At 44.1% G+C, this 26893-nt stretch overlaps 1 protein-coding gene across 1 annotated transcript; it reads left to right on the forward strand.

Annotated features, from left to right (window-relative positions):
- Positions 1–2305: 2305 nt before the first annotated feature.
- On the forward strand, positions 2306–24989 carry aig1 (androgen-induced 1 (H. sapiens)). The gene is made up of 6 exons (XM_070849310.1): positions 2306–2556; positions 9059–9214; positions 13178–13279; positions 21617–21732; positions 23000–23166; positions 23953–24989. The coding sequence occupies exons 1-6, from the start codon at positions 2416–2418 to the stop codon at positions 23970–23972; spliced, it is 702 nt and encodes a 233-aa protein (XP_070705411.1). The 5' UTR covers positions 2306–2415; the 3' UTR covers positions 23973–24989.
- The last annotated feature ends 1904 nt before the right edge of the window (positions 24990–26893 follow it).

Consider the following 26893-nt stretch of genomic DNA (forward strand, 5'->3'; position numbering starts at 1 on the left):
CAGCAGAGGTGCAGTAGAGGTACAGTAGAGGTGCAGCAGAGGTACAGTAGAGGTGCAGCAGAGGTGCAGTAGAGGTGCAGCAGAGGTACAGTAGAGGTACAGTAGAGGTACATATAAACGCAGCATCAGATGTGACTATGATCTAAAGCAACAACCTAAAATGGCTTAATGAAGATCAGAACTGATGCTAAATTATCCGAGCAGTGTGTCAGTATGTGTGTGAGACCACGCTGGGTGCTGCACTGCTCCTTTAACAGGTCCAGCATCTGTTTTCTGACCCCATAAAGGAAAAACTAAAGTTGTTGTGTTTGTGTCACCTGATGAATCCAACTCTCTTTTAGCTCTGTTTTTTTGTCCCCACCAACTCCTGAAGGAAATGTGTGGCTCTTTAGCTGCTGACTGCTCCACTGTGGTCACCAGCTACTCATGAACTGAGTCTGTCTGCTGTTTGGGATCGAGCAGGTGGAGTACAGTGGCGGTAACAGTCACAGGTTTGATTCCTGACACACTAAGCACCTTAACACACTGTTACATGGAGGCTGAGTGCAAACGTTTGCTGTTGTTAACATTCAAAACATGCATGTTGCCCTCCTCCCCCCCCACCATCCACAAACCTGCAGGCGCGGAAAAAACAGCCCAACACTTTCCTGAGTAGCAGCTCGGTGTCACCGTGGCAACAGCATCACCTCTCTCTCCCATCGCCCGCTGGAGATCTTTTCATAACGTCTGCCTGCATCCTCTCTTCTCTCCCTCTCACTTTGAATCACTCCATCTTTACTTCATCGGCAGGACGCTGGTCCTCCCTGCAGGGCCGAAACGCAGACATGACGAATTCACTCTCATCCTGTTCAGATCGAGTCAGACAGCAGTAAATATTTAGAATCAACAGAGCTTTTCTTCACTGAGTGTTCAGCTGCACCCCCACTATCAGACTTGGGTGATTTCGCACGCCCACTTTTGTGATCCGACAACTTTGCTGTTTATACATTCTGTGTAGAAGAAAAAGAAGTTTGCCTTCAGGACTTTGTGGTAGAGAAACTGGTGGGAAAAGTCAAATCATGGGACAAGATTGTTCTGGGTGAGAGGGTCTGAAATCTAATTTTTATCCAGGAGACAGATGATACACACTCACACACTCTGTGCATGTGGGGGGGTTAGGATTGGACTATTACTTTTTCAGGGTTTAGGGTAACTTTCCAAGTTTATTGTGGATTAGAAAGTGAAAGACACATGATTCTGAATCAGGTCACAAACACAAGTATGTCCAGATTAGTTGAATATCTTTGCAATTTGTCTTGACAAGCTATGAAATACTAACATTATCTCCACTCCAGGACAACGTTTCATTGGTCGCTCACTGCTGAAACTACAAAAAAAAACTAATATTCTATGGTGCAATACAAACTGAGCTTTATACTGAAAGAGCAGATTTATCGCTCATGTTAATTAAATTAAAATGTTTCCTGCCATAACTTTCTTTGACCATCTCTAATCAGGCACCCTCACTCACACTCACACGTACATTACACACTTTAGTAGTAGTAAAAGTAGTATTAGAAAATGAAAGCGTCGTTAGCCATTTGCAAATGCCATCATGAAATTAAAATTAATCAGTTAAATAATAATTCAAATTTGTAGTGCATGTATAAAATGTGTTGCTTATTTTACTCCATTTAATCTCATGATTATTTGGTATTTATCATCAACACTTTGGTCCTTTGAACCATCATGTGACTGACAATAATAATAATAATAATAATAATAATGATAGGATTGTAGGAGCCTTACCATGTCTATGACGTGTACACACACTAAAGAGGTTTGCTAAAGTCAACTCTCATTAAAAAAATGTTAAGGCTAAATACTAATAATAAACAAATAGCTCCATTCTTCCTCCTCTTCCTCTTAGTATTATCATTTTATATAATTTTTAGTCATAGCAATTTCATCTAATTTAATTTCAGTATGACCCACAATACTCTGTGGTCACATCATTATTTAAGCAGCACCAAATTCTGTGCAGTAAAACAACAAATGAGTAAATGAGTTCATCACCACTGCAGTAGTAACTAGAACTGGACACATATGATGCTTAAACACAGTAAAAGCAGCTGAATGTGACCTTTATCATCACTAAAACTGATCAAATGCTTGTGTACCTTCACTGAACTCTGCACACAGGCTCCTGCTCGCCCCTCCCTCCGCGTTGCAGCGTCACCATAACACGGAAGCAGTAGCCGGAGCAGGGGGTGAGCTGCAGAGGCGCAGACGCAGGCAGGGAGGTGAACCCCGGTGCAGACAGGAGCACAAGCAGACAGACAGGCAGGCAGACAGACAGGGGGGAGGACAGGTGGACTCGGGTGCAGAGCAGCTAGCGGCACACAGGTGAACACAGGCAGACAGACAGCGAGCATCATGGCGCTGATCCCCTCGCAGGTCCTCCGGGTCGCCATCCTGCTGTCTTACTTCTCCATCCTCTGCCACTACAAAGCCCTGGACATGCCGGCGCACCAGACCTACGGGGGCAGCTGGAAGTTCCTCACCTTCATCGACCTGGTAGGATTTAACCTGTCGCCTCATTTTGACCCCAAACAGCCGCTAAGGTGTCTCTGAATGAGCCTGTGCTTCACATTTAAATCATTACGCAGCGTTTCCGCCTCCCCCCGCCTGTTGTTCCGGTGTGCAGCGGCTCCTCAGCGGGGCACGAGCTCTTTAGACCCTCATTATTTGCACTAAACTGTGTCTGGAGTCGCCTTTGAAGCCTCCAGCGTGGTGCACTGGCCCCATGAGGTCACCGTGTGCAGGCAGAACCGGAACAGGTGTTGCGGTGCAGAATGCACCCCTGCTACAAATGGTCCCCCCCCCCCCCCCTCCTGTGCGGGAGCGCGCCGCGCGTACACTACTGACAGGACTGGTTTGTGTTGGTGTTAAATGCACTTTTTAATTCGTTTTCAACATGCATGTGTGTCCCCGCTGTGTCTAAACTCCTTTTTTTAGACCGCTCTGTTTTTTCTGCTCAGTAACTCTTTGGATTTGGCTCCTTTTGGGATGTCATGAAGGGAAATTTGACCTCCAGCGCTTCAGCAGGCCTCCTGAACCTCCTGAGTCCAAGCTCCCAGGAAGTGCACCAGGCTCTGTAGCCGTGGATGCGTAAAGAAAACTGGATGCAGCGTTGGAGGCTCCGCTCATTCCTATAAAAGTCCAAAAAGTTCGACTTCCCGGGTGTAAAAGTACCGGGATCGTGCACTAGCATCTCAGGTGTGCCAAGCCTGTTAGCCCTCTGCTAACTTCCTGTTAGCTCTCTGCTATAATAAATGGGAATGCAGTGATTTAGTCTTAGGCTTCCCAAACGTTATTGGACTATAAGGATCAAATTCTGATGATAAAACAAGTCACTCAGTGCAGGTTGTGATTCTCAAAAACATGTTTCCATTGATTTACTGGCATATCTTTTACAATGTAAATCTATGGAAAGATGGAAAGTCTTTTGGGGCCCAATGGCGTCACCTGATGGACGCCATTGTTGCCATTTATTATAGCGGAGGGCTCACCGGCTCGGTAGACTCGAGACGCTGAACAATGCAGAAGAATTTGGGTACTTTTATCCCTGGGAAGACAAACTTTTTGCGCCACTGAGCAGCTTTCACAGGAATAGACGGAGCCTCCAGTGCTGTATCCAGTTCTCTTTATACATCCATGCCTGAGCACGCCTCGCTGTCCGCCATTGTTCTTTTCCCCCCCTAAAACCAGCTCTTGGTATCACAAAGATGATGAGGGTGAGAACAAAGCACACAAATTGTTCTGTTCTTCTAAAACGGAGCGTTCAGCGTAAAAAAAAACACGCATGAATTTGAGAATTAGCAGAATATGAGACTCTTAATCTGAAAAAACAAAGACACAGCCAAACAAGGAGTAGAATAGACACGGGAGCATGACTTAAAATAACTTAAATAATAGAGATTATCTTCTACATGCTGGCCTGTTGGTCCTGATGCAGGTACCAGGTTTGTTATAGGCCGAATGAAAAATATCCTTTCGTCCGGTTGATGTTTGGACAGTTAAATCATATCTTATACTTTTTTCTGGAGCTGTTGTCATAGCAATAAGCCCTTACCTGCAAAAGTGAGCCCGAACATGAGCTAATTTTCATATACAAGACGTGTTAAAGATGTGTAATGAAATGGTATTGATCTGATTATGGTTTTTAGGTGAGAACATGCAGGTTATTGAGAAATCACTGTGATCTGTGAGCTGTAGTTTCCACAGTTTTAGTTATAATGAAGAGTTACTATTGTAAGAGTACAACAAAATAAAAGTTTTTACATTTTAGTCAGAGGAAAAAAAGAAAATAGAGCGAGAACATGAGGCTTTTAATTTTGAGTTTGAGTTTTGTCATTTGAACAATAAAATGAATTGAAGATTAACTGCAAAACTTTTGCTTTAAACTTTTCAAGCAATTAAAGCTGCTTTTTAAGAGAGTTTCGCCGTCAGGAGGAGGACTGTGATCATCACTCGTAGTGTGACCACATTCACTGGGAATATTTACTGTTAAACGGTGCTGAAACATGGTGGAGTCACATGTTCATGAGGCTGTTGCCCCAGTGCATGCTGGGAGAGTGTCCCCAACACACTCATGTACCTCCAATCACATGATCAGTGCTCAGTCCGTCTCATCAGCTCCGACCATGTTATCAACTGCTCATTGTGCCGTTTTTGTTTTTTCAAAATAAGAGCACATCAACAGTCATGACAACTTCATGCAAGATCAGCAAATCATTCCTCAAAGTGCTTTCAAAGAACCAAATGAAACAGAATTAGGTTTTAAATGAAGGAAAAACACCTAAAATAAGCACATTAACCATTAAATTAAATTAAACAGATTCAGGATCAGCAGAACAGTTTTTAGCATCAACAGTGAGGTTATAGAAAATAGCAAAAAGCAATTTAGATCAATAATCTTTGATAGATCTGTGAAAGCTTGTGTATGACACAGTAGAGGGGCAGGAGACAGTTAAATTAAGAGATTAAATTAAGGACTTCATGCTATAATGACGAGTAAAAATTGGAAGAAGACACAAAGGCACACAGCCCCCAGTCATCCCAAACAATGCGTGCATTCACATGGGAGCGGCTCTGTTGGAGACCACGTCTGTCAGCCAGTCATTCACAAACGTGGCATGTCAACTTGTGCAATAACGCCACAGAGTGCAGGCTGTGGACCAGCTATTAACGCTAACCAGCTCAGACAAACAGTTTGCAGAAGGTTCCCTCGCTTTCTCACTCTCTCTGTGGCGACCAGTGTTTCCATTTGAGGCACAAATCCGTGCACATTTTGCCAGTGTTTCTGTTTTATTTTGTGTGATTTCAGTCCTACCTTGGGCTCCTTTTTCCTTTGTTTGTTTGCGTGCACTGTTGCTTAGCTTCCAACAGTTCACCATTGTGAGGGCTGTCGCTCAAAGGCTGTGAAGCAAAAGCAGCAACAGGAACAACAATAATGACATCTATTATACTTAAATACTTATTACAAATAATGATAAGTCTTATTTAATGATGTGTCTAACAAAATATGATTGATGATTGGCCAAAAAGACTAACACTAAAACATTATTATGGTTTTCTTAGCATTGGTTCAGTTAAGGCTTGTCTGAAGTTTGAATAATTCCCTCTGAAGTGCAAACCTCTGTGTGTGTGTGTGTGTGTGTGTGTGTGTGTGTGTGTGTGTGAGAAACAGCTGTGTCATATTTTCCACATTAGACCTCTCCTCCTGGTTAACAGTGCTGTCTCAGACCTGTACAGTAAACAGCAGCAGCCAGGAAACACACAGCGCTTCAACATCTGCCTCTTAATCATACGGTGTGTGTGTGTGTGTGTGTGTAGCCTCACTGGTAGCTGAGTTCTCATAAAAACCCATTAATTGTGTAACACGCAAGCTAATTTATGCAACGTATCGGGCTGATATTTTATTGACGTCCGCACATATTTCACTTAATAGACACTGAAGCAGCACACACACATGAAACAGGCCACCGGATGACTAATCTTAGACAAAAGGATGACACACTGTACACACACACACACACACATATATATATATATATATCTGGAGGTGAACTGGGATCCGATAGCTATAAAGCCAAAATGTCTTCTTCAACGTCAGGCCGTCCCTAAACACCCAGTGGGTGACACGTGATACTCCCAATGGGAGATCAGAGGAGAGTGTGTGCATCCTCTCCATCTTCCTCTGGAGAAGAAGGTCAGATCCGTCATTGTGAAGATATTGATGAGTGTGTTTCATTACACACAGAGGGAGGTTTAAGTACTCTCTCTCTCTCTCTCTCTCTTGCCATCATTCACTTATTATGCAAAATGTCTTTTCAACATAAATATGCAGAAAAGACCATCCTCTCTCTTTTTCTGCTGCTCCATCTTTTCAGTAAATCTGTGTCAAAATGCTCTGTTTAGTTTTGACCCCGCTTGTGATGTCACACGCCGTGATCTGTTGATCATATGACCTCGCTCAGCGTTAGCATGTCGCTCTCCTTAAGGAGACAGCAGCTAAAACGGAGCGATCAGAGAGAGGCCGACAAGAGCAGCGTGCGTAGTATGAGACAAGTGTGCATTTGGAATATCACAGCGTGTAAACTTATTCTAGTGGGACCCCAAAATACAAGTATGAACCTGAAAATGAGCTAAATATGTCTCCTTTAATGCCTTGAATCTAAAATACTGCTTCTGAGGGTGCTGTTCACGGTGTAGGGTGCAGAGTGTAGGGCGCAGGGTGTAGGGTGCAGGGTGTAGGGTGCAGGGTGCAGAGTGTAGGGTGTAGGGTGCAGGGTGTAGGGTGCAGGGTGCAGAGTGTAGGGTGTAGGGTGCAGGGTGTAGGGTGTAGGGTGCAGAGTGTAGGGTGCAGGGTGTAGGGTGCAGGGTGCAGGTTGTAGGGTGCAGGGTGTAGGGTGCAGAGTGCAGGGTGTAGGGTGTAGGGTGCAGAGTGTAGGGTGCAGGGTGTAGGGTGTAGGGTGCAGAGTGTAGGGTGCAGAGTGTAGGGTGCAGAGTGCAGGGTGCAGAGTGCAGGGTGTAGGGAGATCCAAAATCTCTAGGAGAAGGCTGCAAAACAGTGTTGCATTCACAAACTAGAATTCTGACTATGGAATAGTTTTTCTAATCTATATTACTGCACTTGAACGCACCATTATAAAACACTTTATAGTCAAAACAGTTTCTGTTTTCTTCACATGTAGACGTTCAATCCGGTCCAGGTACTGACGGCACTGCAGTATACAGCGATGCTGCCTTTCAAATGGAAGTGGCAGGGCTGTATTTTCAGTATGGGAAGTCAAGTACAGGATATGTTTGGCATTCAAGTGGTTTAAGTTTGAGAGCACTGTTGCTAGGTGACGGCCAGTAAAATGGAAATCGCCGTGCTCCCTTTTAAAGATGGCAAATGATTTTCTGTTTATTGGATTTCAGCGTTAAGTCTCGAAAAAAGAGAGTAAAAAAACTGGAAAAACTGGAGGCCCGTAATTAAAAACAAATTACAGCTTGTGAACTTGGACCTATCAGACAATGTCAGCATGCAGTGCAGAGTTTTGAATACCAGTTAATGTGCCATTCAAATGAGCATAACCCCAAGCGAGGGCAGCAGCGGTCTCGATCAGTCACATGCAACAAACTTGTTTGGCTGGGAGTCAAACAGGAAGCCGCTCGGACACCATTAGAAGTTTTCGGACCCCCGTTTGATGAGATTTTAACCCAGGGTCTCCCATCTGGTAGCATTTGTGCTTTTAGATTGTAGAAAGTGTGTAAAACTCGTGACTAAAACTGTCTTGCATTCTGTCTTTGTGTTACTTCTAAATGGAATTATTGTGAAAATAAATTGCTGTGACTGCTGTGAAATAGAACATCACAGCAAAGTCGTGAGCCTGCGGGTCTGGGCTTCTTTCCAGGGATATTCAGAAATCATGAATCCATCATATAAGAGTCGGTGTGTTGAAAGATGAGAGAACTGAGTGCAGCAGCTGTGAAGTTCTGGCTTGGAGGTGTGGTGTCAAATTTTCATGCTACTGTTATTGTGCCCAAAAGTATCACGGCAAGCGGCGTTATCGTGATAATCTTGTTGTGATTCATATTTTGGGGTTATTTTTGCCATGTCAGATCAGCCATCTGGTATTTTTTTAATGAAACTTTCCTGAAATGCTGAAATTGGAGCTAAAATCTCATGAAAGGACTTTACACCATGATGACGGTGGACTGAACGTTAAAAACACCATCAAAATAAAGCTGCTAATGAAAACAGGAGGGTTGTGTTCATGGTGCCCTCTGAAAACAGCATTAGTCAGGGTTCACCAGGTGTATTAAGGCTGAACATGAAGCCAGTGTAAGAAAGCGGTGTAAAACTATATCATTTTAATGCATCAAATTCAGACGTGTTCACCCGAGATGAGAATGTTTCAGCTTGAGGGAGAAATTTGAGGCTTCATATCACCAATTGAAAATGGTACCTCGACAGTAAAGGAGTAAAATATCAATAAAAAAAGTACCTGGTAAGTTAGAAGTGCAGCACAGGTCGGTGTGCACATCTATCAGACTCTGTAACAGAAGTGGACGTAGTGGCGACGCCCATGAAGCCAAACTGGAGGCTTCAAAATGGCTACATCCACTTTTTATGTGCCGTCGATGTTTGTGGTGATTAAACACCACAAAAACACCCCAGCGGCCATATTTGTGTAACACACAGACTGAAGCCTGCTCTTGAGGATGCTGGAACGACTTTGTGGTGACGCTGACATCACTGACTGAAGCAGGAGAAGGTGAAGCAGGTTAAGGAAAAGTGCTGCTCTGGTTGCAGCGCAGCTTTTGCTCTAATGTTTGGTTGGTGTCTCTCCTAATATCTGTCTCTTCCTCTTTGAACTTTTCTTTTCTTGCTTCCCTCAGTCTTCCTCTGAAAAATTCACCATGTAAGCTCTTCCTCCCCCCTCTCTCTCTGTCTTTGAAGTGTTTGTCATGTGAGAAGCGAGCGAGCTGTTGAAGAGCTTGCTGAACTCTCCCCGTCTCTCCGCAGGTGATCCAGGCGGTGTTTTTCGGTTTGTGTGTGCTGATCGATGTGTCCAGTCTGCTGACTAAAGGAGGCGACAGCCGGGAGCAGGAGCGCCAGCTCAGGAAGCTGATTGGCCTGCGGGACTGGATGATGGCTGTGCTGGCCTTCCCCGTCGGAGCGGTGAGCGGATGGATGCGTACAAGCCAACGCTCACACACAGACACACACATACACAAAGACACAATAGCCCGGGGAAGGATCAGCCTGGCTCGCAGGAATCAAAGGCCTGAGTTATGCATGTGCAGTATAATCAGCTCTCCCTCGCTCTTGCTACCCCTCTCGCCCTTCTTTGGCCCAGATGTTCATCCAGAAGCCTTTTCCTCTCTGATAAGTCTCAAAAAAAAGATTTGTGAAATCAGCACGAGGGTGTCACAGCGACATTTACACTCCTTTCACGTGAAACAGTCACATTTGGACATGAGAGAGGAATCCCTGCCTCCTTCTCTGCATCGGCGACTGTACATTTAAACCTGGGTGTAATAAAGGAGCCATTGAATCCGTCACATGGGCTCAGTTAGCCAAAGGCGCTCTGAACAAGCCATCAAGTTTAACAGCAACAATAAACCATTCAACGGCATTTCCGTGTTATATAAAAGCTACCAGCAAACACGGATACTGCCTCACTGATGTGGGAGGGAGGACCAGAGCGGAGTGTAAGCGATGAGGGGCGGTGGTGCTTTTTCTGTTCATACATTCAAAAATGCTCCCACTGCATTAAGTCTGTCAGCGGGGAGGTCTGATGATGACAGAGATGGAGTGGGCGGGTTGTAACACAGTTATACAAGTCGTTTGTATAACTGTAACGTCACGGGTGAAGGTGTATCTGACCTCTCTAAAAATGAATAACAGCAGAATATCAATAATCAACAGTTGGAGGTTTCTGTTGCCGTCTTGTTTTGAGGTGATGAGTTGATTTTAAAAAAAGCATTTCACAACTGGAAGGATGGCGTTCCCACTAAACTGGACTGGCTGAGAAAGATTAAACCGGTGCTACACACCGAGAAAAGCTGTGGTATTTGCTTTTTGCTCTAAAGGTAGAAAACGTACAGCAACCAGAAAGCACCAGAACCAGAAACGACCACCAGCCTCACCAGCTGACGGCCTTTTCCTCCTCCTCCTCCATACGCCAGTATTCCTCCGCACTGCGTTCTGGCTCACATGAGCGGCCCAGACGGTCGAGTTGCAGCATTAAATCGTCTTCTTACAGCGGGCAGACGTAGACAAAGAAGTGTGGACATACAATCTGTTGTTCAAACAATGCTGTGGGCTTTTCCCAGCAAAGGAGCAGGGAGCTCTGGATGCAGTGCAGCTCAACATAAACTGTCATTGTAATCACACAAAGCTGGGTGACAATCGGCAACGTTTCTCTTTGATCAAACAGGAAATCAAAAAATGAATCTAAAAGAATTAGAAAAAAAAGCTGAGAAAAGCCAAAAGGCCTGTTTAGTGGCTGATCTGGAGCTTTCAATCATGGTCTTCATCAGTAGGTGGACTTCTAATCCACTTTGGCTTGAGAACTAAAGTTTATTCTCCACATTGGAGACGGTCTCACCACAAGGTCCATTTGATGGAGCTTTTGATCACATCACATGACCTTCATCCGCAAGTGAAGCTTTTAGCCTACAGCTTCAGGGTCGAGGATGAACTTTGAACCCCGATTTTCAAGTTATTTATCACGAAAGAGCTCCTCCGTTCACAAATAAGAGGATTTTCTGCTTTTGTTTAAGAGTGGATTTTAATATCTTTGGGTTTTGGGGCTGCTGCTGAGACAAGAGGAGGAATCTGAAGATGTCACTTAAAGGAAATGAAACTAATAAGCGACGAAGAAAACGATGAGTAGTAATACGAAACTGTCAAATATCCAGAACAAGTGGCTTCAGTGTCGCCACGGCGACCAGCGGTGATCATATCTCGTCTGTGAACAAGCAGAGGAGAGGAAACAGTGTCGAGCCGTCCTCTGTTGCTTCAGACAGCCAGACGGTGACCTCCGTCTGATCCTCAGGCTGTTCTCACAACGCTGGCAGACTCTGCTCACATGGTTCTGCCTCACACACACACACACACACACACACAAACACACGCGCATACACACACACACACATAGACACACACACACACACACACTTTTATTCAAGATTTCAGTTGGCAAGGTGCCCTGTAGCTGCTGCACTGAGGAACTTGTGTGGCTGTCTCACCACAACCATGTCCTAGGTTTCGACACAAACACACACACACACACACACACACACACACACACACACACACACACACACAGTCATGAATATGGGTACTAAACACAGACACTAATCACACACAGTCGATAGCTAACTGCCCTGAGCAACCAGAGTGCCAGTGATACAGTAGCTGCCACGGTTGAGGCTACTACACACAATTTTAATCTCTGACACACACACACACACACACCTATAGAGGCAGTCAGCTGGCATGGTGGTGTGTGTGTGAGTTGGGCACTGAGTTCAGTTTACACACAGCACAATAGACATGATTATCACCACAGCTAATGTCTGGAAACCTAGCCGACTGATATGGAAAGAGTGTGTGTGTGTGTGTGTGTGTGTGTGTGTGTGTGTTTGTGTGCGCCTGCATATGTGTGTGTAGCTCCAGTTATATGTGCATGAGTGTGCAGGTGCATACATTGTGCCCATATGGATATTATCTTTTTTGTGTAAGGCAGCGTGGAAGCCTGAGGAAGTCTGTGTGTACATGTGGCACACAGGGACAAAGTGTGTGTGTGTGTGTGTGTGTGTGTGTGTGTTTCCTGCCTCCACCAGCCTGTTGAAAGCAGAGAACTCGCCGGTCAGGGTACAATAGGGGGGGTTGGTTCAGATGCCTCGAACTGGAACCCAGATGACGGTGAGGTAATTCCACCCCCGTCCTGCAGAACATGGTCTGGCCCGAGTCCAAACAGTCTGGAGATACATTAGACCAAGAGTTTGTTAGCTTATGGTGCGTGTAGGACATGTGAGACGGACGGTGGCCGCTCTACCACAGGGATGGTCTGGGCGCACAGCTACAGGTCTAGTGAACCAGCTGGCTCTGGCATGTGCAGAGAGAAACAACCAGACTAAACATCTACAGTCATGCCGGAGGGCCAACGAGGCTGTGATGCCCTTTATCCCCTAAAAATATACTAATGCATGATCAGATGGATGTGAGCTGGAGGAACAGTGTAGGTCTTTACCACTAGTGGGACACAGCGTGGTGTCAGACAAAAGGCCGTGTTGTCATCCCAATAACATCATGATATCTTGTCATGAAGTCAAGTAGAAGCTCCAGTTGTTTTGGATATCAGCCTTCAAGTTCAAGCTTTCCTCGGTCCGTCCTGAGAGCTGTTAGTCTCACCTGTCAACAAGCTCTGCCAGTCCAGATGTGGCAACCTTCATGTTATCAACCACCGAACCAGCAGTTCAGCGCAGAAAGCCACTGTTCTACCGAGGCAGCATGTTCTGCTTACTGTGCTCTTACTGCAGCAAGACATGTTTTATGTCTTTAGTCTTTATTTATCTGGATTCCCCCCCTGAATCTCCCCTGCTGCTAAAGTAGCAGCTGCATCTTCCTGGAGTCCACACACACACAGAAATAAGAACACCTTAAGAACAAATCCCAGTCCGACAGAAACACCCTAAACAAACCAGAGCAGTAGCACGTCAGGCTGAGTAATGATCCACGGGGTTGTTGTTAATGTGCTTCTTTAGTTGCCTGACCGGGTGCTTCAGTGATTGTGGTTGGGAGCCTGTTCCACACTGTGCTGGCTCTGTTTTGGGGTTTTAGTTTGACTAGATGACTCCTAGTAGGTCTGACTCTGTTGGTTTCTCACATCATTTGCTTGTAATTAAGGTCGTCAGTGTCCTCTTCAATACTTAACTGCATTCTCAAAAGAAAAAAAGAGAGCTAAGGTGGCTGCAACATCTTAAAGAGAGACATGAATACATTGAGATTAATGAGAGGGGTGGATAGAGGACTATTTCTTATCACTGACCTGACAACACAACTATGTTTAATTTCTGGTGCAGCTTCTTGGCACTGATGTGTGCTAACTTTGTGTTTTCCTCCTCTGTCTAGTTCGTGGTGTTTACGTTCTGGACTCTCTACCTGTACGACAGAGACCTGGTCTACCCCAGACTACTGGACAACTTCATCCCTCAGTGGCTCAACCACGGCATGGTGAGTCAGACTCTCTCCACTAAATCACTGATTTAGATCACTTGTTAGAAACCGGTCAAATCATCTAGATATTTCTTGAATGATATCTCCTCCATGGTTAAAAGAAGCACACCCATGTGGACTGTAATGCAGCACGGCTGGCCTTTACACTGATATAAAATCAAATATTAACAATTAATTACAATCAGCATCATTTGTCGCTTTTAACCAAGCCGAGTGGATGTTAATAAAAAAAACAAATATTGGCATAATTATTAAGAATTGCTTAAATTACACTAAAATCTAAATTTAAGACTGCAACAGTTTTTTTCTGCTCTCTCTGGCTGCCCGCATTTTATTTATTCCCCTTATTTATTCATTATTTTGACCTATTTTGACCAATTGCATGCGGTTTTTGTGGGTCCTGTGCTGGGAAGTATGGAAAGCCATAAGGGTCACAATTCGTCTCAATTTCTGCAACGTTAGAAGCCATTTTTTAGCACCAACCAGCGTTTAAAAATACCATTTGACCTAGAAAATTCTTAAAATCCTTTGTGATTGAATGCCTTCAGTAATATTTATATCATTATAGTGGAAAAGATTTATCTCTCAATTGAGTGACAATCTTTTATATTGTCATGGTCTTACCTCTAGTGTGTCTTGAATATATAACCTTTGGTATTAAAGGCAGTTATTTTAGCTATTGGGTGGAAAATTAAACAAATTGTGATGTTTTTGGCTTTCTGTAAAAAAGCTGGGCTGCCTGCCTACAGCCTGTTATGGGATAAATAGTACAAAATTGATTGATTGAAATTCAAATTCTGCACAGAAAGACATGTAAAATAAGTGCTACACTCATATCAGTGGATCACAAACTCCATAAAGTACTTGATAAATCGTGCCAGTGGTCAAAGCCTGTGCTGGTGAGCCTCCGAATTTGAATAAAGCCAGCAGCGGGTCGCTGGCTTTGATTTGCCATCTAGAGGAAGTGGATTTAATCTAATGTTTAGACAGCGGCTAACACGGCGTGCACCATGTCCATGACTGATAACGCCGTCGGCCGCGCGTGTGTTTAAATCAGCCTGCGAGATAATCAGAACATTTTCCAGCACTTTGTCTGTAATATGCAAAGCCTCCTCGTGAAGCTTCCTCCTGCCAGAACACGGTCACACCGAGCAGCATGAGGTGTGTGTGTGTGTGTGGGTGTGAGCAAAAAAAAAAAAAAAAAGATCATTCCCATAAAGCTACTTGAAGTGAAAGAGACAAAGACAGCGAGTGTCTGTTTGTCTCTTCCCGTACTCCAGAAGATGATGTAATAGCTGAGTGGTTGCTATGGCGGTGTCGCCAAGGACCAAAACAACCAGAACATCACCAACGGCCACGTGTGTGTGTGTTTTTTGTGTGTGTGTGTGTGTGTGTGTGTGCAAGCAAGAGAGAGTGAGAGACAGAAAACGTGAGGAAGTTTATGTGTGCCTTTGTGAAACACAGTGTGTGTGTGTGTGTGTGTGAGTCCAGTCGCTGTAAATATTTTGCGGTATTCCATGGTATCAGTGTTGTTTGTCTACACCGGCTGCCACGGCAACCACGTCGCCATTCCCATCGGAGGAGGGAGGGGTCGAGTGATGTAGAGCGAGAAAGACAGAGTGTTTTAATAAATCTGTCAAAGCTAATAAAGTAATTGAAAGTGAGCGAGTGGTGGTTTTACAGACGCTCCAGACTTTGTATTGATGTATTATCCACAACACTGATACTTAAGCTGCTCTACTTGATTACTTCACACTGTCAGCCGTTGATTTGAGGGTTTAATGTGGCAGTGTTTTGCCTCCACGCTGTGTGTGTGGACGTACAGCTATGCAGACATCTGAACACACCTCCTATAAACACTGAAAACAGGAGTTGCCATGAGAGTTTTACTGGAAGCAAAAAATGGCTTTGGAGAGCAAATCCAATAAGATCCCATTGAAAAATTAAAAAAAAAAAAGATTTAAATGAATTCATACAGGTAAAAGGAAACTCAAAAAAAGTAGACCAGCAGTCAGGATAGTCACATAAAGTCCCCAAAAGCAGGAGACAGTAATTAATCAAGTAAACAAACAGTAAAATACAGATAATTAACAGCAAGAGCAACACGTTAGCATCAGACGGCTACTGTAACGGCTAGCTTTGTTAGCAGCCAGCTAAATCTACTAAATTACAAAGGAGCAGTCACAGAACAGCTGTGCTAAAAAGGACTCCCTGCAGATATGATGGTCTGCTGGGGGCATTTAGGGAGGAAATAAAATATAACCGTCTGTCTGGGAATCGGCTAATCGCCTAAACAATCGGCTAATCGTCTGAATAAATCCACATTGACACCACGTGCCTGTTTTTAGTTAATGATCCCCGAACAGGAAGAAGTAAATGCATTGAACATTCAGTTTTATACGAAACGACCAAAGATTAGAAATGAACAGCCTGAAAATTTTTCTCACTTTCTACATCAGTATTCATCTCACCTGCACTTGTTTTGGCCGGTGAGCATTAAAATGCTCAGATAAGTTTGATAAGTTTTGCTCACCGTTGGCGCCTCCACTTAATACTAAAGCTTTTTTAATTGAGTAAAAAATGATGTGCTGACAAAGTAAAGCTCCCTCCGCTAAATAAAGTGATCAGGGGTGGGGTCCCCGTCTGTCGGTTACTAAGAGAGCAACACTGATCAAAACAAACCCTCCACGACAACCTGGTTTTTCTTTTTGCTACGTCTGTGAATGTCATCCAAGAGAGTGTGTGTGTGTGTGTGTGTGTGTGTGTGTGTGTGTGTGTGTGTGTGTGTGTGTGTGTGTGTGTGTGTGTGTGTGTGTGTGTGTGTGTGTGTGTGTGTGTGTGTGTGTGTGTGTGTGTGTGTGTTCCACTATTCTTGCAGTTCATAAAGACAAACCCACACACAGACAGACACACACAGTCAGGTTTCTCCAAGCAACAGAAGATTATGGTCTCACACTGGGTGACCTGTGACACACACACACACACACACACACATTCATTTCTCTCTGTAGTTTTGTAATAAAAGCTCTGCTGGCCAAGGATCTGCTGTTTATTAACATCGGGTGAATCATTGTAGGGTTTGGGTACACACACACACACACACACACACACACACACACCTAACCTTCATCTCTTATGTCTCTTAGCATCACTGTGTGTGTGTGTGTGTGTGTGTGTGTGTGTGTGTGTGTGGCTTATTTGCTGTCAATGTGACGACGTGTGTTTTTTTTTAATAATAATTTTAATGCATCGTCAATTTAACAATCAACGAGCGTCGCTGTCGAACCAAAAGTTGAAGTGTGTGCTGTAAACAAATGAGATCACTGTGGACGTAATTGACAACATATGACACCTTTTATCAATGCCAGCAGCTGCTCGTTCCAAAATAATGAATGAAAAGAAGGAGAGAGGAGGAAACGGCTGAAAGCCTGACTGACACCAGCGCTGGTTATGATATAGAATATATAATATATAATAAATGATGAGGAGGTGAGGTGCTGTAGGACGTTATGTGTAAGCTGCACACAGAGAGGGACGGCAGAGTGGTGGTGGCTGTGAGCTGAGCAGAGGAAAAGTTTGGCAGTAAATGTACAGAATAAAGGCTGCAGAACAACTTAAAGCTCCTGTGTGAGCAGAAAAGATGATATTTCATATCCAGGCTTGCAGGTTGTATTTTTACAAAGCTATTCTCTCTTTTCATCACCTTTAGATGATGACAGTCTCTATGTTCAGACTCCGAGATAATGAAACAGCTTCTCTGATGCTGGAAACCTGTCGGCCTGCTTTTATTCCACACAGAAAATTGATGAGGAATCAATAAAGGAACTGAGCGATGAGCAGAATGGATGATGGCTCTGATATCAATAAAATCTTTCCTGTTGCTACTGTGATGCACTTTTCTAGGTGCAGAACTACAAAAGCTTTAAAGTTGACCACTTGGGGAACATGTCAAACTATTAAGCCCAAACCTGATCAGTGTTTTGATAGTTCACCAAATCTCAAACGTATTCTACAGGACGTTTTTGATCTAGTGTATAAAAAAAACATCAGTGCTTCAGGATTAAAGAAGAAGAAAATCTGATCCTAATAATAATGTTGGAATATTGGACAGTAACCAGCAGCTCCGCCTCTCCTCGCTGCACACTGGCATTAAATGGCTTCAGTGCACGGTGGTGCTGCAGGGTTACTCAGGTTCACATTCAGACACAATTTGACAGAGTGTATTTTTGACAGGACGTGGAACAGGATTGTCCCTCTGTGACATGATAAGCTCCTTAAGTCAGAAAACTGTTGAGAGAAATGTCAACAGGAGACTTTTCATTAGGTTTTCAGGGTTCAGGTGGAGTTCAGTCCGAAAGCGTTTATCGGCGCAGGGACTCAGGACGGAGCAGCGATTGCCACGTCAGCTGCTGCACGCTGACCTGTTCCACTCTGAAGCCCCCACCGGCGGACTCATCCTGCTAATCTTGTGTTATGAGGCCTGCAGAAGTTTATTTTAAATTCTCCAGCACATCCAAAAAAAAAAAGCCAAACGTGTCCTACTGACTTAACAGAATATTGAACGTGCTTCGGGCTTGAATATCTCTGTGTGAGAGTCAATGAAGCGGTGGAGCAGATACAGATATTATCATACAGCTGGAAAAGAGCCTAAATGAAAGTAAACTTAAGGGGAGATTAAGCAGGTCGCTCAAAATGGACAAAGACTTTGAAAATGGTGGCCACTAGGTCTCATTTTCATAATTAATTAACCTGCTGTGTGTTTTGGGATTTTTTTTTGATACATCTTTGGAGTATATGTTGGTTTTCATAGCTTTTTTATGGCCTTTTTTCTGAATCGGATCAGTGAAATCACAAACTAAAGTGAAATAAAGCAACAGAAGAAGCCTCCTACAGTAGATGGCTTCTGTAACTGTATTAACTTTGGAAAAGCAGCGTCCATCTCCTGTGGAGTCATATTTGAGCATCAAGTTAATTTAGCCATCATAAAACACAGACTCCAGATTATTACTGCAGGTCAGCACCGACGGCCTGGATGATGAGTTCACCTCCAGATCACATCCTCTGCTTCTAAACGCCGTCCCAGAGAAGATCCATCAGCACCTAGCATCTGTTAGTATCTGTTTTGCATCCTTTTCATTTGCTCGCCAACACTGGAAATGCTTGACCCCGTGAAACTGCCCTCGGCCACGTGACCCCCCCCCACCGACGATCTGCGTGAAACGGTTTGTCCCGTTTTTAGCCCCAGACCACAGGATCGAACCACCGTTGTTTGCCGAAGAGGGGGGATTTTCCACAGAGGCAGAAAGCTGGCGGCTCGAGCGAGACCGCAAACCAGGAAGAGACAGAAAAGGACAGAGAGGGAGAGAGAGAGAGGGAGAGAGGGGTGGGGGGGGAGACAACAAAGAGAGAGAGAACCAGAAAAACAAAAATAGAGAGAGCGACAGCGAGAATAAAGGGAGTATTATTTATGAGCGGCGAGTCCTCTCAACAGAGACTAAACTTAAACACGACCGAGAGACAGGAATTCCACTGAGGCACTCTGGGTAAAAGTGCAGCGTCAGGATGTGTGTGTGTGTATGTGTGTGTGTGTGTGTGCGCACAACATAATGATGGGAGGGAAACCTAGAATTTAAGACCCCAGGAGAGAGAGAGAGAGCTATTCTGCGCTCCTCGGAGATGTTGTTACTTTTGTTAGTGTGCACATACTTGGCATCTTCAGTCTGACCTTTTTAAAATCCTCAGAGGGAAGCCTGAGAAGCCGATTGGTCCAAACGGGGTTGTGACACCACGGCCGCCTCCTTTGGTGTTCAGCATACAAAGCGCTGCCACTGCTGCTGCTGCTGTGTCGAATAGACTCCAGTTTGATTTGTCCTCTTAAATCCACTTTGGACGTCTAAGAATTGGGGAAACTTTCGCTGAAGTGCTTCAAAAGTGGAGATCGTGGTGCCAGAATGTGAGAATATTCAGTGTTTCCCTTCTTATTTATCCTCCCATCAGGCTGCAGGACAGGCCGACCTGTCACACCTGTTAAATGACTGAGGAAACATCAGCTGACTGTTATGTTTTAGCTATGAATCACATAGATACCATTAATAATGAAGGGGTTTTACACAAAGTAGGTTATGTTTTCAGCCTCAAACACCCTGATTTCCCCAAATGTACCCAGATTTCACATCTAGTAACATCAAAGGAAACGATCACTATTAATCAAATATAGTTTTAGGCTGATTAAGGTTCAGGTTCAGTGATTGGATAGACATCCCGTTGCTGTAGGTACCTGTTACTACACTGCTGCACACCCTTCTTTTTTCCTCTAATGCTCTTGGTTATAGTTTATTTATTCTCTTTGGTTAATAACCAGGACCCGAGGACTCTATTTCGTGCCAGCTCATGTGAACATGTGTATAAGATGTGTAACAAAGATCCTTGAATCCTTGAGTGTAAATCAGGCTTTAAAAGACTCCTTAAAGTTGCCGCACATTAACTAGTCCATGCAAACACGAGCATTTAAACACACTGACAAAGACATGCAGCCTGTGGGCGTTTTCTAATTAACTCGGACCTTTAGTGGACTTTTTACTGTCCATGCTCGGGTGCATCACGTTGTGGTGGTCCGTGTCGGACAAGGTTCGGGTCTAGTTTCTTTGGCTGTGTGGATTAAAACCGAACCCTTTCACACCTTCTGTGGCCTGACAGCGTCACAGCGAACATCCACCATCTCGAAGCATCGATCTGGGAATAATTAACAGATGGAAGAATCGCAGTCTGTGTTTTTTTTTTTTTTTTCACTGAAACATAACGAGGCCGAACAAAAGAGCTCAGCAGTCTGACTTCGCCCAGTGTGAACACAAACACACACACACACAAACACACACACACACACACACACACACACACACACACACACACACACACACACACACACACACACACACACACACACACACACACAGCTGTGCTCCTGAGAGTGCAAATGAGGTAAGAGGTCTCAACTCTGCTGAGACAATTATGCCTGATGTGTGTGTGTGTGCGTGTGTGTGCCCTTGTGTGTGTGTTTTGTATTCGAGTGCCCCCTAGTGGCCAAAGAGTGTAGGGCAGACAAGCTGAGCACACACTGGCAACACTTGAGGTGCAGGATGGCGACTGATTGATTTAATTTCTGACACTTGATTGAAAAACGAGCCGCGGCTGCTACCAGTCGAGGGTGTTTAGGTGCAGGCTTCATCGCTGTGGCTGGTTTGTTTCTGAGTCAGAAACAGCTTCACAGGAAATAGCAGCACATGCCATGACCTCCATTTAACGTGTTTGTGTGTTTAGATGGATTACACACACACACACCAGCTGTATATAGGGATGAATTAGTTATTATAAGAGAACAAACTGACATCCAGTAACCAGCGGGGATAAATATAAAAAGTGGTCTCATTTTTGCGTCGTTCATTAACAATAGTACAGGACCGATAGATATATCAGACGTTCCAGCGCAGATATTTGCTCGTAAGGGGAAAACGTGCTCTTCAGCCAAGCAGCTCATATTGTGTGTGTGAGAGCTGCTGTTCTCTTTCTGCTCTAAAAAATCTCTCTCTTTAGAGATTCGTCCAAAAAGTGCAAACTTCTGTCACCCCCCCCCTCCAATGGGCAGCTTGGTGGCACTTTCTACAGACTTTGTTTTATTCAGAACCAAGAAAGGCTTAAAGATGTCCTCAGTGGTGGAAAGAAATATCCAGACTCTTTAATTATGTGAAAGTACCAATCCTGCATTCACAACCTCCTTTAAGTATTAAAGCAGTAAAAGTATTCATGCTGCAGTAAAATGTTTCCCGCTGTAGATGATCACGGTTGTGCTGATACTTATATATCCTGTTGGGTAGTTTAATCTACAGCGATGCATCATGGGCTATAAGATCATCATGTGTTTGTCTAAAAAGTCAGTTTGAAATTGTTTATTTAGCTTAAGAAGTCGAATTTTCTCAACCAGTGAAAGAACACGTCATCTTTCAGTTAATCACAAACACTCAAATTCACCACATTTAGAGATTCGTGGTTTTGACTGGACAGGAAGTGGATGAAAAACTGTAATCTATAAAGTAACTAAAGCTGTTAAACAAAATAATAAAGTAAAAACTACAAATATTTCTTGAGTAGAGCACCGAAGAAAGGTGCACATATAAAGTACAAGCAAATTCAGTTGATTACTTTCCACCACTGGATTTATAATGTGTCAAAATTCATATTGCAGCTTAATAATAAACCCCAAAACCCCAAATGTTTGTTTTCAGGAACGATTGTAGACTCACCCCCACCTCTCTCTCTGTCTCTGTCTCCCCCTCACAGCACACCACTGTTCTTCCCTTCATCATCATCGAGATGCGGACCACCCACCATCGATATCCCAGCAGGTCGTGGGGTCTGGCGGCAGTGTGCTGCTTCGGCGTGGGATACGTCCTCTGGTAGCAAAAGTTTCCTCTGTCCGACACACAGTGAACACACCACACACGCCTAGTTCAGGCGTAGTTCAGTGCTGCTTAGGTCAGGCCTAGTTTAAGTCTAGAAGCCTTTAAAATTCAGACACATTTTTAATATAGTTTAATTTCAGCTTTGCCTAATGAGTGAATGTGATGATCTAGTGCAGGGGTCACCAACATTTTAGAAACTGAGAGCTACTTCATGGTACTGAGTCATACGGAGGGCTACCAGTTTGTCACACTCTGAAATAACAAGTTAGCCTTTATATTATTATTATTATTATTAATGATTAATGATACTCATCTATGTGAAGACACTGATCACGTTAGTAATTTCTCACAATAATTATCAACAATGACTCGTGAAAACAGACTGCTGCTTACCCAAAGCTGCCTTCAGCTCACGGGCTGTTTCCGCCCGTCGCGCGCTTCCCGGTGGGCAGTTAGCATGGCAGTTAGCATGGCAGTTAGCATGGCAGTTAGCATGCTAGCTCTGTGACCCGTAGTGAAGTGTCTCTCCACTTTGTGCCGCTTTGTCGTCGCCCCGCAAATGAGACACACGCAGTTTTCTTTCACAGTAGTAACAAAGAACTCTTCCTCCCATTCACTGTGGAAATGATGAGCTTTCTTTCTTTTTTCTGCCATGTTTTATGGGTTAGAAACCACATTCAGCTCCTTAATTTCCGCTAGCTTACTCTCCACGAGCGCCCAACTTTGAACTTTGACCTTTGAACTCGAATAGGTCAGAGGTCACCTAAAACTTTCTAAACTAATTATTTTATTTTTAAGATATTATCATTTTTAAATCTATATAAATGCAAGTGTGATTAAAAAAAGAATAGCAACAGAAAAAAAAATTAATTTTAGACGCAGCTCACTGGTGAGTTGTGCTGTTTTTAGAACAGGCCTGCGGGGGGCGACTCATGTGGTCCTTGGGGGAGACCTGTGTTGGTTGGTGACCCCTGTTTTGTAGCAGATTGTCCAGTTCAGCTTTATGTTGTTCAAAAGAAGCTCAGAAGCATCAATTAAACTAAGGCCAAGGTTTAATGACTTATCTTTAGTTTTGTTTGTCTTAGTTTAGTTTATGTTTGAGGTCAAGCTTGTCTTTGTTAGGCTGATTTAAGTTTTAGTTCAAGGTTTAAATTAGTTTGCATGAGTTTATTTGGATATAATCCCTAATTAAAGACGATTTAGTCATTACCACAAACTGAATACACATTAACTTGAACTCTCTGCGGCCCCACCCGCCCAGGACGTGTTGGGTGCACCAGGTGACGGGTGTGTGGGTGTACCCGGTGCTGGAGCGCATCACTCCGCTGGCTCGGGTCGTCTTCTTCAGCGTGATGACCGCGGTGATTTGTGTTTTCTACACCCTTGGAGAAATCCTCAACAGCTACATCTGGGACCAGCCACACACAGGTACACAATACACAATACACAATACACAATACACACCAGTAGCTGTCCGTCCACTGCACGTCCTGTTTTTAACTCACACACGACCTTTTTTAGACTGAACAGTGTGTCCAACTACCCAAACTGTCATTAAAAAGCTGTTAAACCACAGCATATAGGCGAACATAAAAGATAAGTTTGAGGAAAATGAATCTGCAGGTGAAGATTTAAAAGCAGGCAGAGGCTGAAAGAGCAGTTTAGATTGTACTTCTGGTAAAAGTTAGTGAGTGCAGGGGAGAGGACATGTTGAGATGTGGATGCTACGTTTGTTCTTCTCACATGTAAAGTTTTAGTTTTGTCTTTGAATCCCTGAAGTCTGAAGGCTTGGAAATAAAAAGATGATCTTTACAGATGTGAGTGAAATCAGGAATCTGTGAATTCACATATTCACTTCAGACTGAAGGAAAAAAAACTCAACAGTTCGGCCTTTTAACACACTTTTCTTAGATTTGTTGGTGAGTCTGAAAAGTGGTAAAAAGCCGAAGCAGATGAGGCATCTGCCAGCCAGCCGCCTCCTTCTTTCCCGGTCTCTCTCTCTCTCTCACACACACACACACACACACACACACTCTCTCTTCCCCGTCCATCTGCTCAGTATGTCGGCAGGTAGCGCTCCACCCACACCAGACAGAGGAAATCTGTGTCTGCAGCCTTACACTCTCACTTAAAATGCCTCACACACACACACACACACACTTCATTCTTTCACTTTTACTAACCTCCTTTTTCTTTTCTCCTCGTGTCTCTCAGAAAAGGTCAAAGGTGAGTGATCGTCTCTCGACCATGCGGGCGTCGACATGAGGAGCGTGAGTCGTGTCCCGCCCACCCGGAGGGGGAGAACAACGGGGAAAACAAGCGACCTCCTCTGGAAGTGGGAAAGACCGTTACCTTTGAACTGTACCCATGACCAAAACATTGATAACAGACAGAAAAAAAAAGCATCAGTTAAAGCAACATTATGCAAGATCTTGTATTCTTTATGCGACTTGACGCCCCATCAGACTGCAAACTGCTTTTGTTCCACCGCCGGCGTTAACACTTATTACTCAGCGGTGTCCTCTTCACTGCTGCCATGATGTCCGCGCTGAAAACACAGAGCTAGCCTCTTCTTCTGAAAACATAGCTGAAGATCCGAGCTGGTGGTGTGTGACGCGGTGCCGTAAAGCGTTGCGCATCCCTCCCAGGTGATCGCACCTGCTCGACCCAAGTTACAACGTGCAATAACAGACTTTATGGGTGCAGAGTGGCAGTGAAAGAGACGCCACTCTCCCTATTAGGAGTCTGACTGATTTCAAAGCTCTTATTTTAAGGTGAAATAGTTGCATAATGTTGCTTTAAATGAAAATGTAGAAAAAGGTGATTGAAAGAGTCAGAAATCATCTTTTGGGTTGTTTTTTTTTTTAATACGTGATTATTTTGGTTTTCAGTGACATTAATACTAAGCAACCGTGTTGCAGCTGTCTTTGTTATGTGAAGGGCGGCGGACAAAGCGCGCCGACATACATCTCATCAAATGTAGGACTTTAACACACACACACACACACACACACACAGAAGCACATAACACATCCATACAGGGACAAACACACACACACACACACACACACACACACACACACACACACACACACACAAACAGTATTTGTAATCTGCTTTTGCGTTATGAAAAGTTTCTCCTCTTAAGCTGCTGCGAAACTTCTGAACATGATTAATGTGTTGGGCATCATTATCAGTCACACTAGATGTATGGAAGAATCTACATGTTGGTACAAAAATCAATAAAATTTGAGTGGAAAATACTTCCTGTGGGTCAGTTTGGACCCTGAAAGGAACTCTTTTGACTTTTGACTCTCCAGAAAAGCAGAAGATCCAACCTGCAGCTCAACATGCGTCCTAAAACTTAATATTCACTCTGTCACACAAACATATTCGACAGCTCAGATGAGGGTTGGAACCACAACCTGTGATCAGGATTGTGTGTGACCTCTGCGTGCTCGCAGATTTTCCTGGGCATCTCTTAGTTCAATTCATTAGTCAGCAAGTCCCTGCAAGTGTTTGAATATAATATTTGAGCTCCAGGGCTGAGAAAGTCTGTCACAGGTAACACTTGGTAACAACATGCTACATTACACAGAAATACAAACCCTAATAATAAATTAATTAGAATTTAAAACCGACTTTTGCCCTCTTGAGGTCCTTTTCCCCCTTGAAATGATCCCACACAGCCACAGTGGGTGAAAGCTGACTGACTGAGTGTTGTCCTTTCAAATTAAAAGCCATTTAGAAACATGCAGCTCCTCAGTGGAGGAAGGTTTTTTTTCCCCCCTATGATGATGAGACTTTTCTCAAATCTCACCTCGGTTATTAATCAGGCCTTTACTATAAAGATGGCCGACCAGAAAAAGCTCATATGGGTGATTTTTGAAGATGGTAACAAACAGGCAGATAGATGATAGGAAGCATAAAGGCGAGCAGGTCGAAAACACAGCGGATGTGTGTGTAGGAGTGTTTCAGTGGGATGTTGGAGATGATAATTACAATCTGAGACTGATGAGTGAGTGTTTGGCCTCAGTGTCATAACTGGATGGACTCACACACTCATGCGCTCACTTTGGGTCAAAGTGGTGAACAGAGAGAGAAATTCAATTAGAATTCAGCCAATCCAGCTCAATTACAGCTCTCTGTCGCCATGGAAACCCAAACTTCAAGCCCAATTAGCACATGAGATGAAACCATTCGCCACTTTCTCAAATGATGCCCTATTAGCCGGCGCTCTCTCCTCCAGAATAAAACAGAATAGAGGAAAGACGGGTGTCGTCCAGGTGTAAGGACGCGGAGGCGTGATGAGATTTCCCTCCTCTGAGGAAAAAACTAATACATCCAGACAGAAAAGAGGCAAAACAGGAGCTGATGGAGGGAAGAGACGAGAGGAAAGAAGCAAGCTGTGCAAAAGCTGACGAAAGGAAAAGAAACTGCTCGAGCTAGAAAGGATGAGTTAAAAAAAATAAAAGACACATCTAGAAAAGATGATACAAGACACAACAAAACAAAAGTAAAACAAAGCGCAGACGGACGCCGAGGCTCTGTGGAGGGCTTCTCTCCTCCCCCAGCGCCGAGCAGAAGGGTGGAGCTCGGCTCAGACCATCTCTGTTTGCTTCCTTTACTTTTTCTGCAGACCGTAAAGGTTAACGGAGCGTGACCACAAAACACATCAACACAACACTTCCTGTCAAACCAACACCCCCCTCCCCCGCCCTCCCACCCACTCTGCTTCCTCCTTTAACCAAAAACAACCCAACCCCCCCCCCCCCCCCCCCCCCCCCCCCCCCCCCCCCACCACCTACCCATCCTCCTCTCAGGTCATTTGATAGTCAAATCATAAAGTAGAAACTGGATTTTCTCTGGCAGTGTTTTTCTTTCACCTTTTACACAATATGACATCTCTTATTACACCACTTGTTCTTTTTTTTGGGCGTTCAGCTGTGTGTAGATGTGTGTGTACGTGTGTGTGTGTGTGTGTGTGTGTGACTCTTGCTGTCAGTTTGGAAAGGAGAGTTTGACACAACACTCTGTTCATTAGCGTCTAACAGCTAACTGTGTGTGTGTGTGTGTGTGTGTGTTAAGCAGCACGTCAGCTCCTCCACTCTGAGGTGACACATTAAAACATTCCTGAATATTCTGCTCTGCATTA

Source organism: Pempheris klunzingeri, chromosome 18 (genome assembly GCF_042242105.1).
Source record: "Pempheris klunzingeri isolate RE-2024b chromosome 18, fPemKlu1.hap1, whole genome shotgun sequence".
NCBI classification, from domain to species: Eukaryota; Metazoa; Chordata; class Actinopteri; order Acropomatiformes; family Pempheridae; genus Pempheris; species Pempheris klunzingeri.

Bases quoted from the DNA above. Each gene is read 5' to 3' on its own strand.
- aig1 (XM_070849310.1), top strand. From the start codon at position 2,416: ATGGCGCTGATCCCCTCGCAGGTCCTCCGGGTCGCCATCCTGCTGTCT. The intron at 13,280-21,616 runs GTGAGTCAGACT...TCCCCCTCACAG, and splicing joins AGTGGCTCAACCACGGCATG to CACACCACTGTTCTTCCCTT. The intron at 23,167-23,952 runs GTACACAATACA...CGTGTCTCTCAG, and splicing joins CTGGGACCAGCCACACACAG to AAAAGGTCAAAGGTGAGTGA.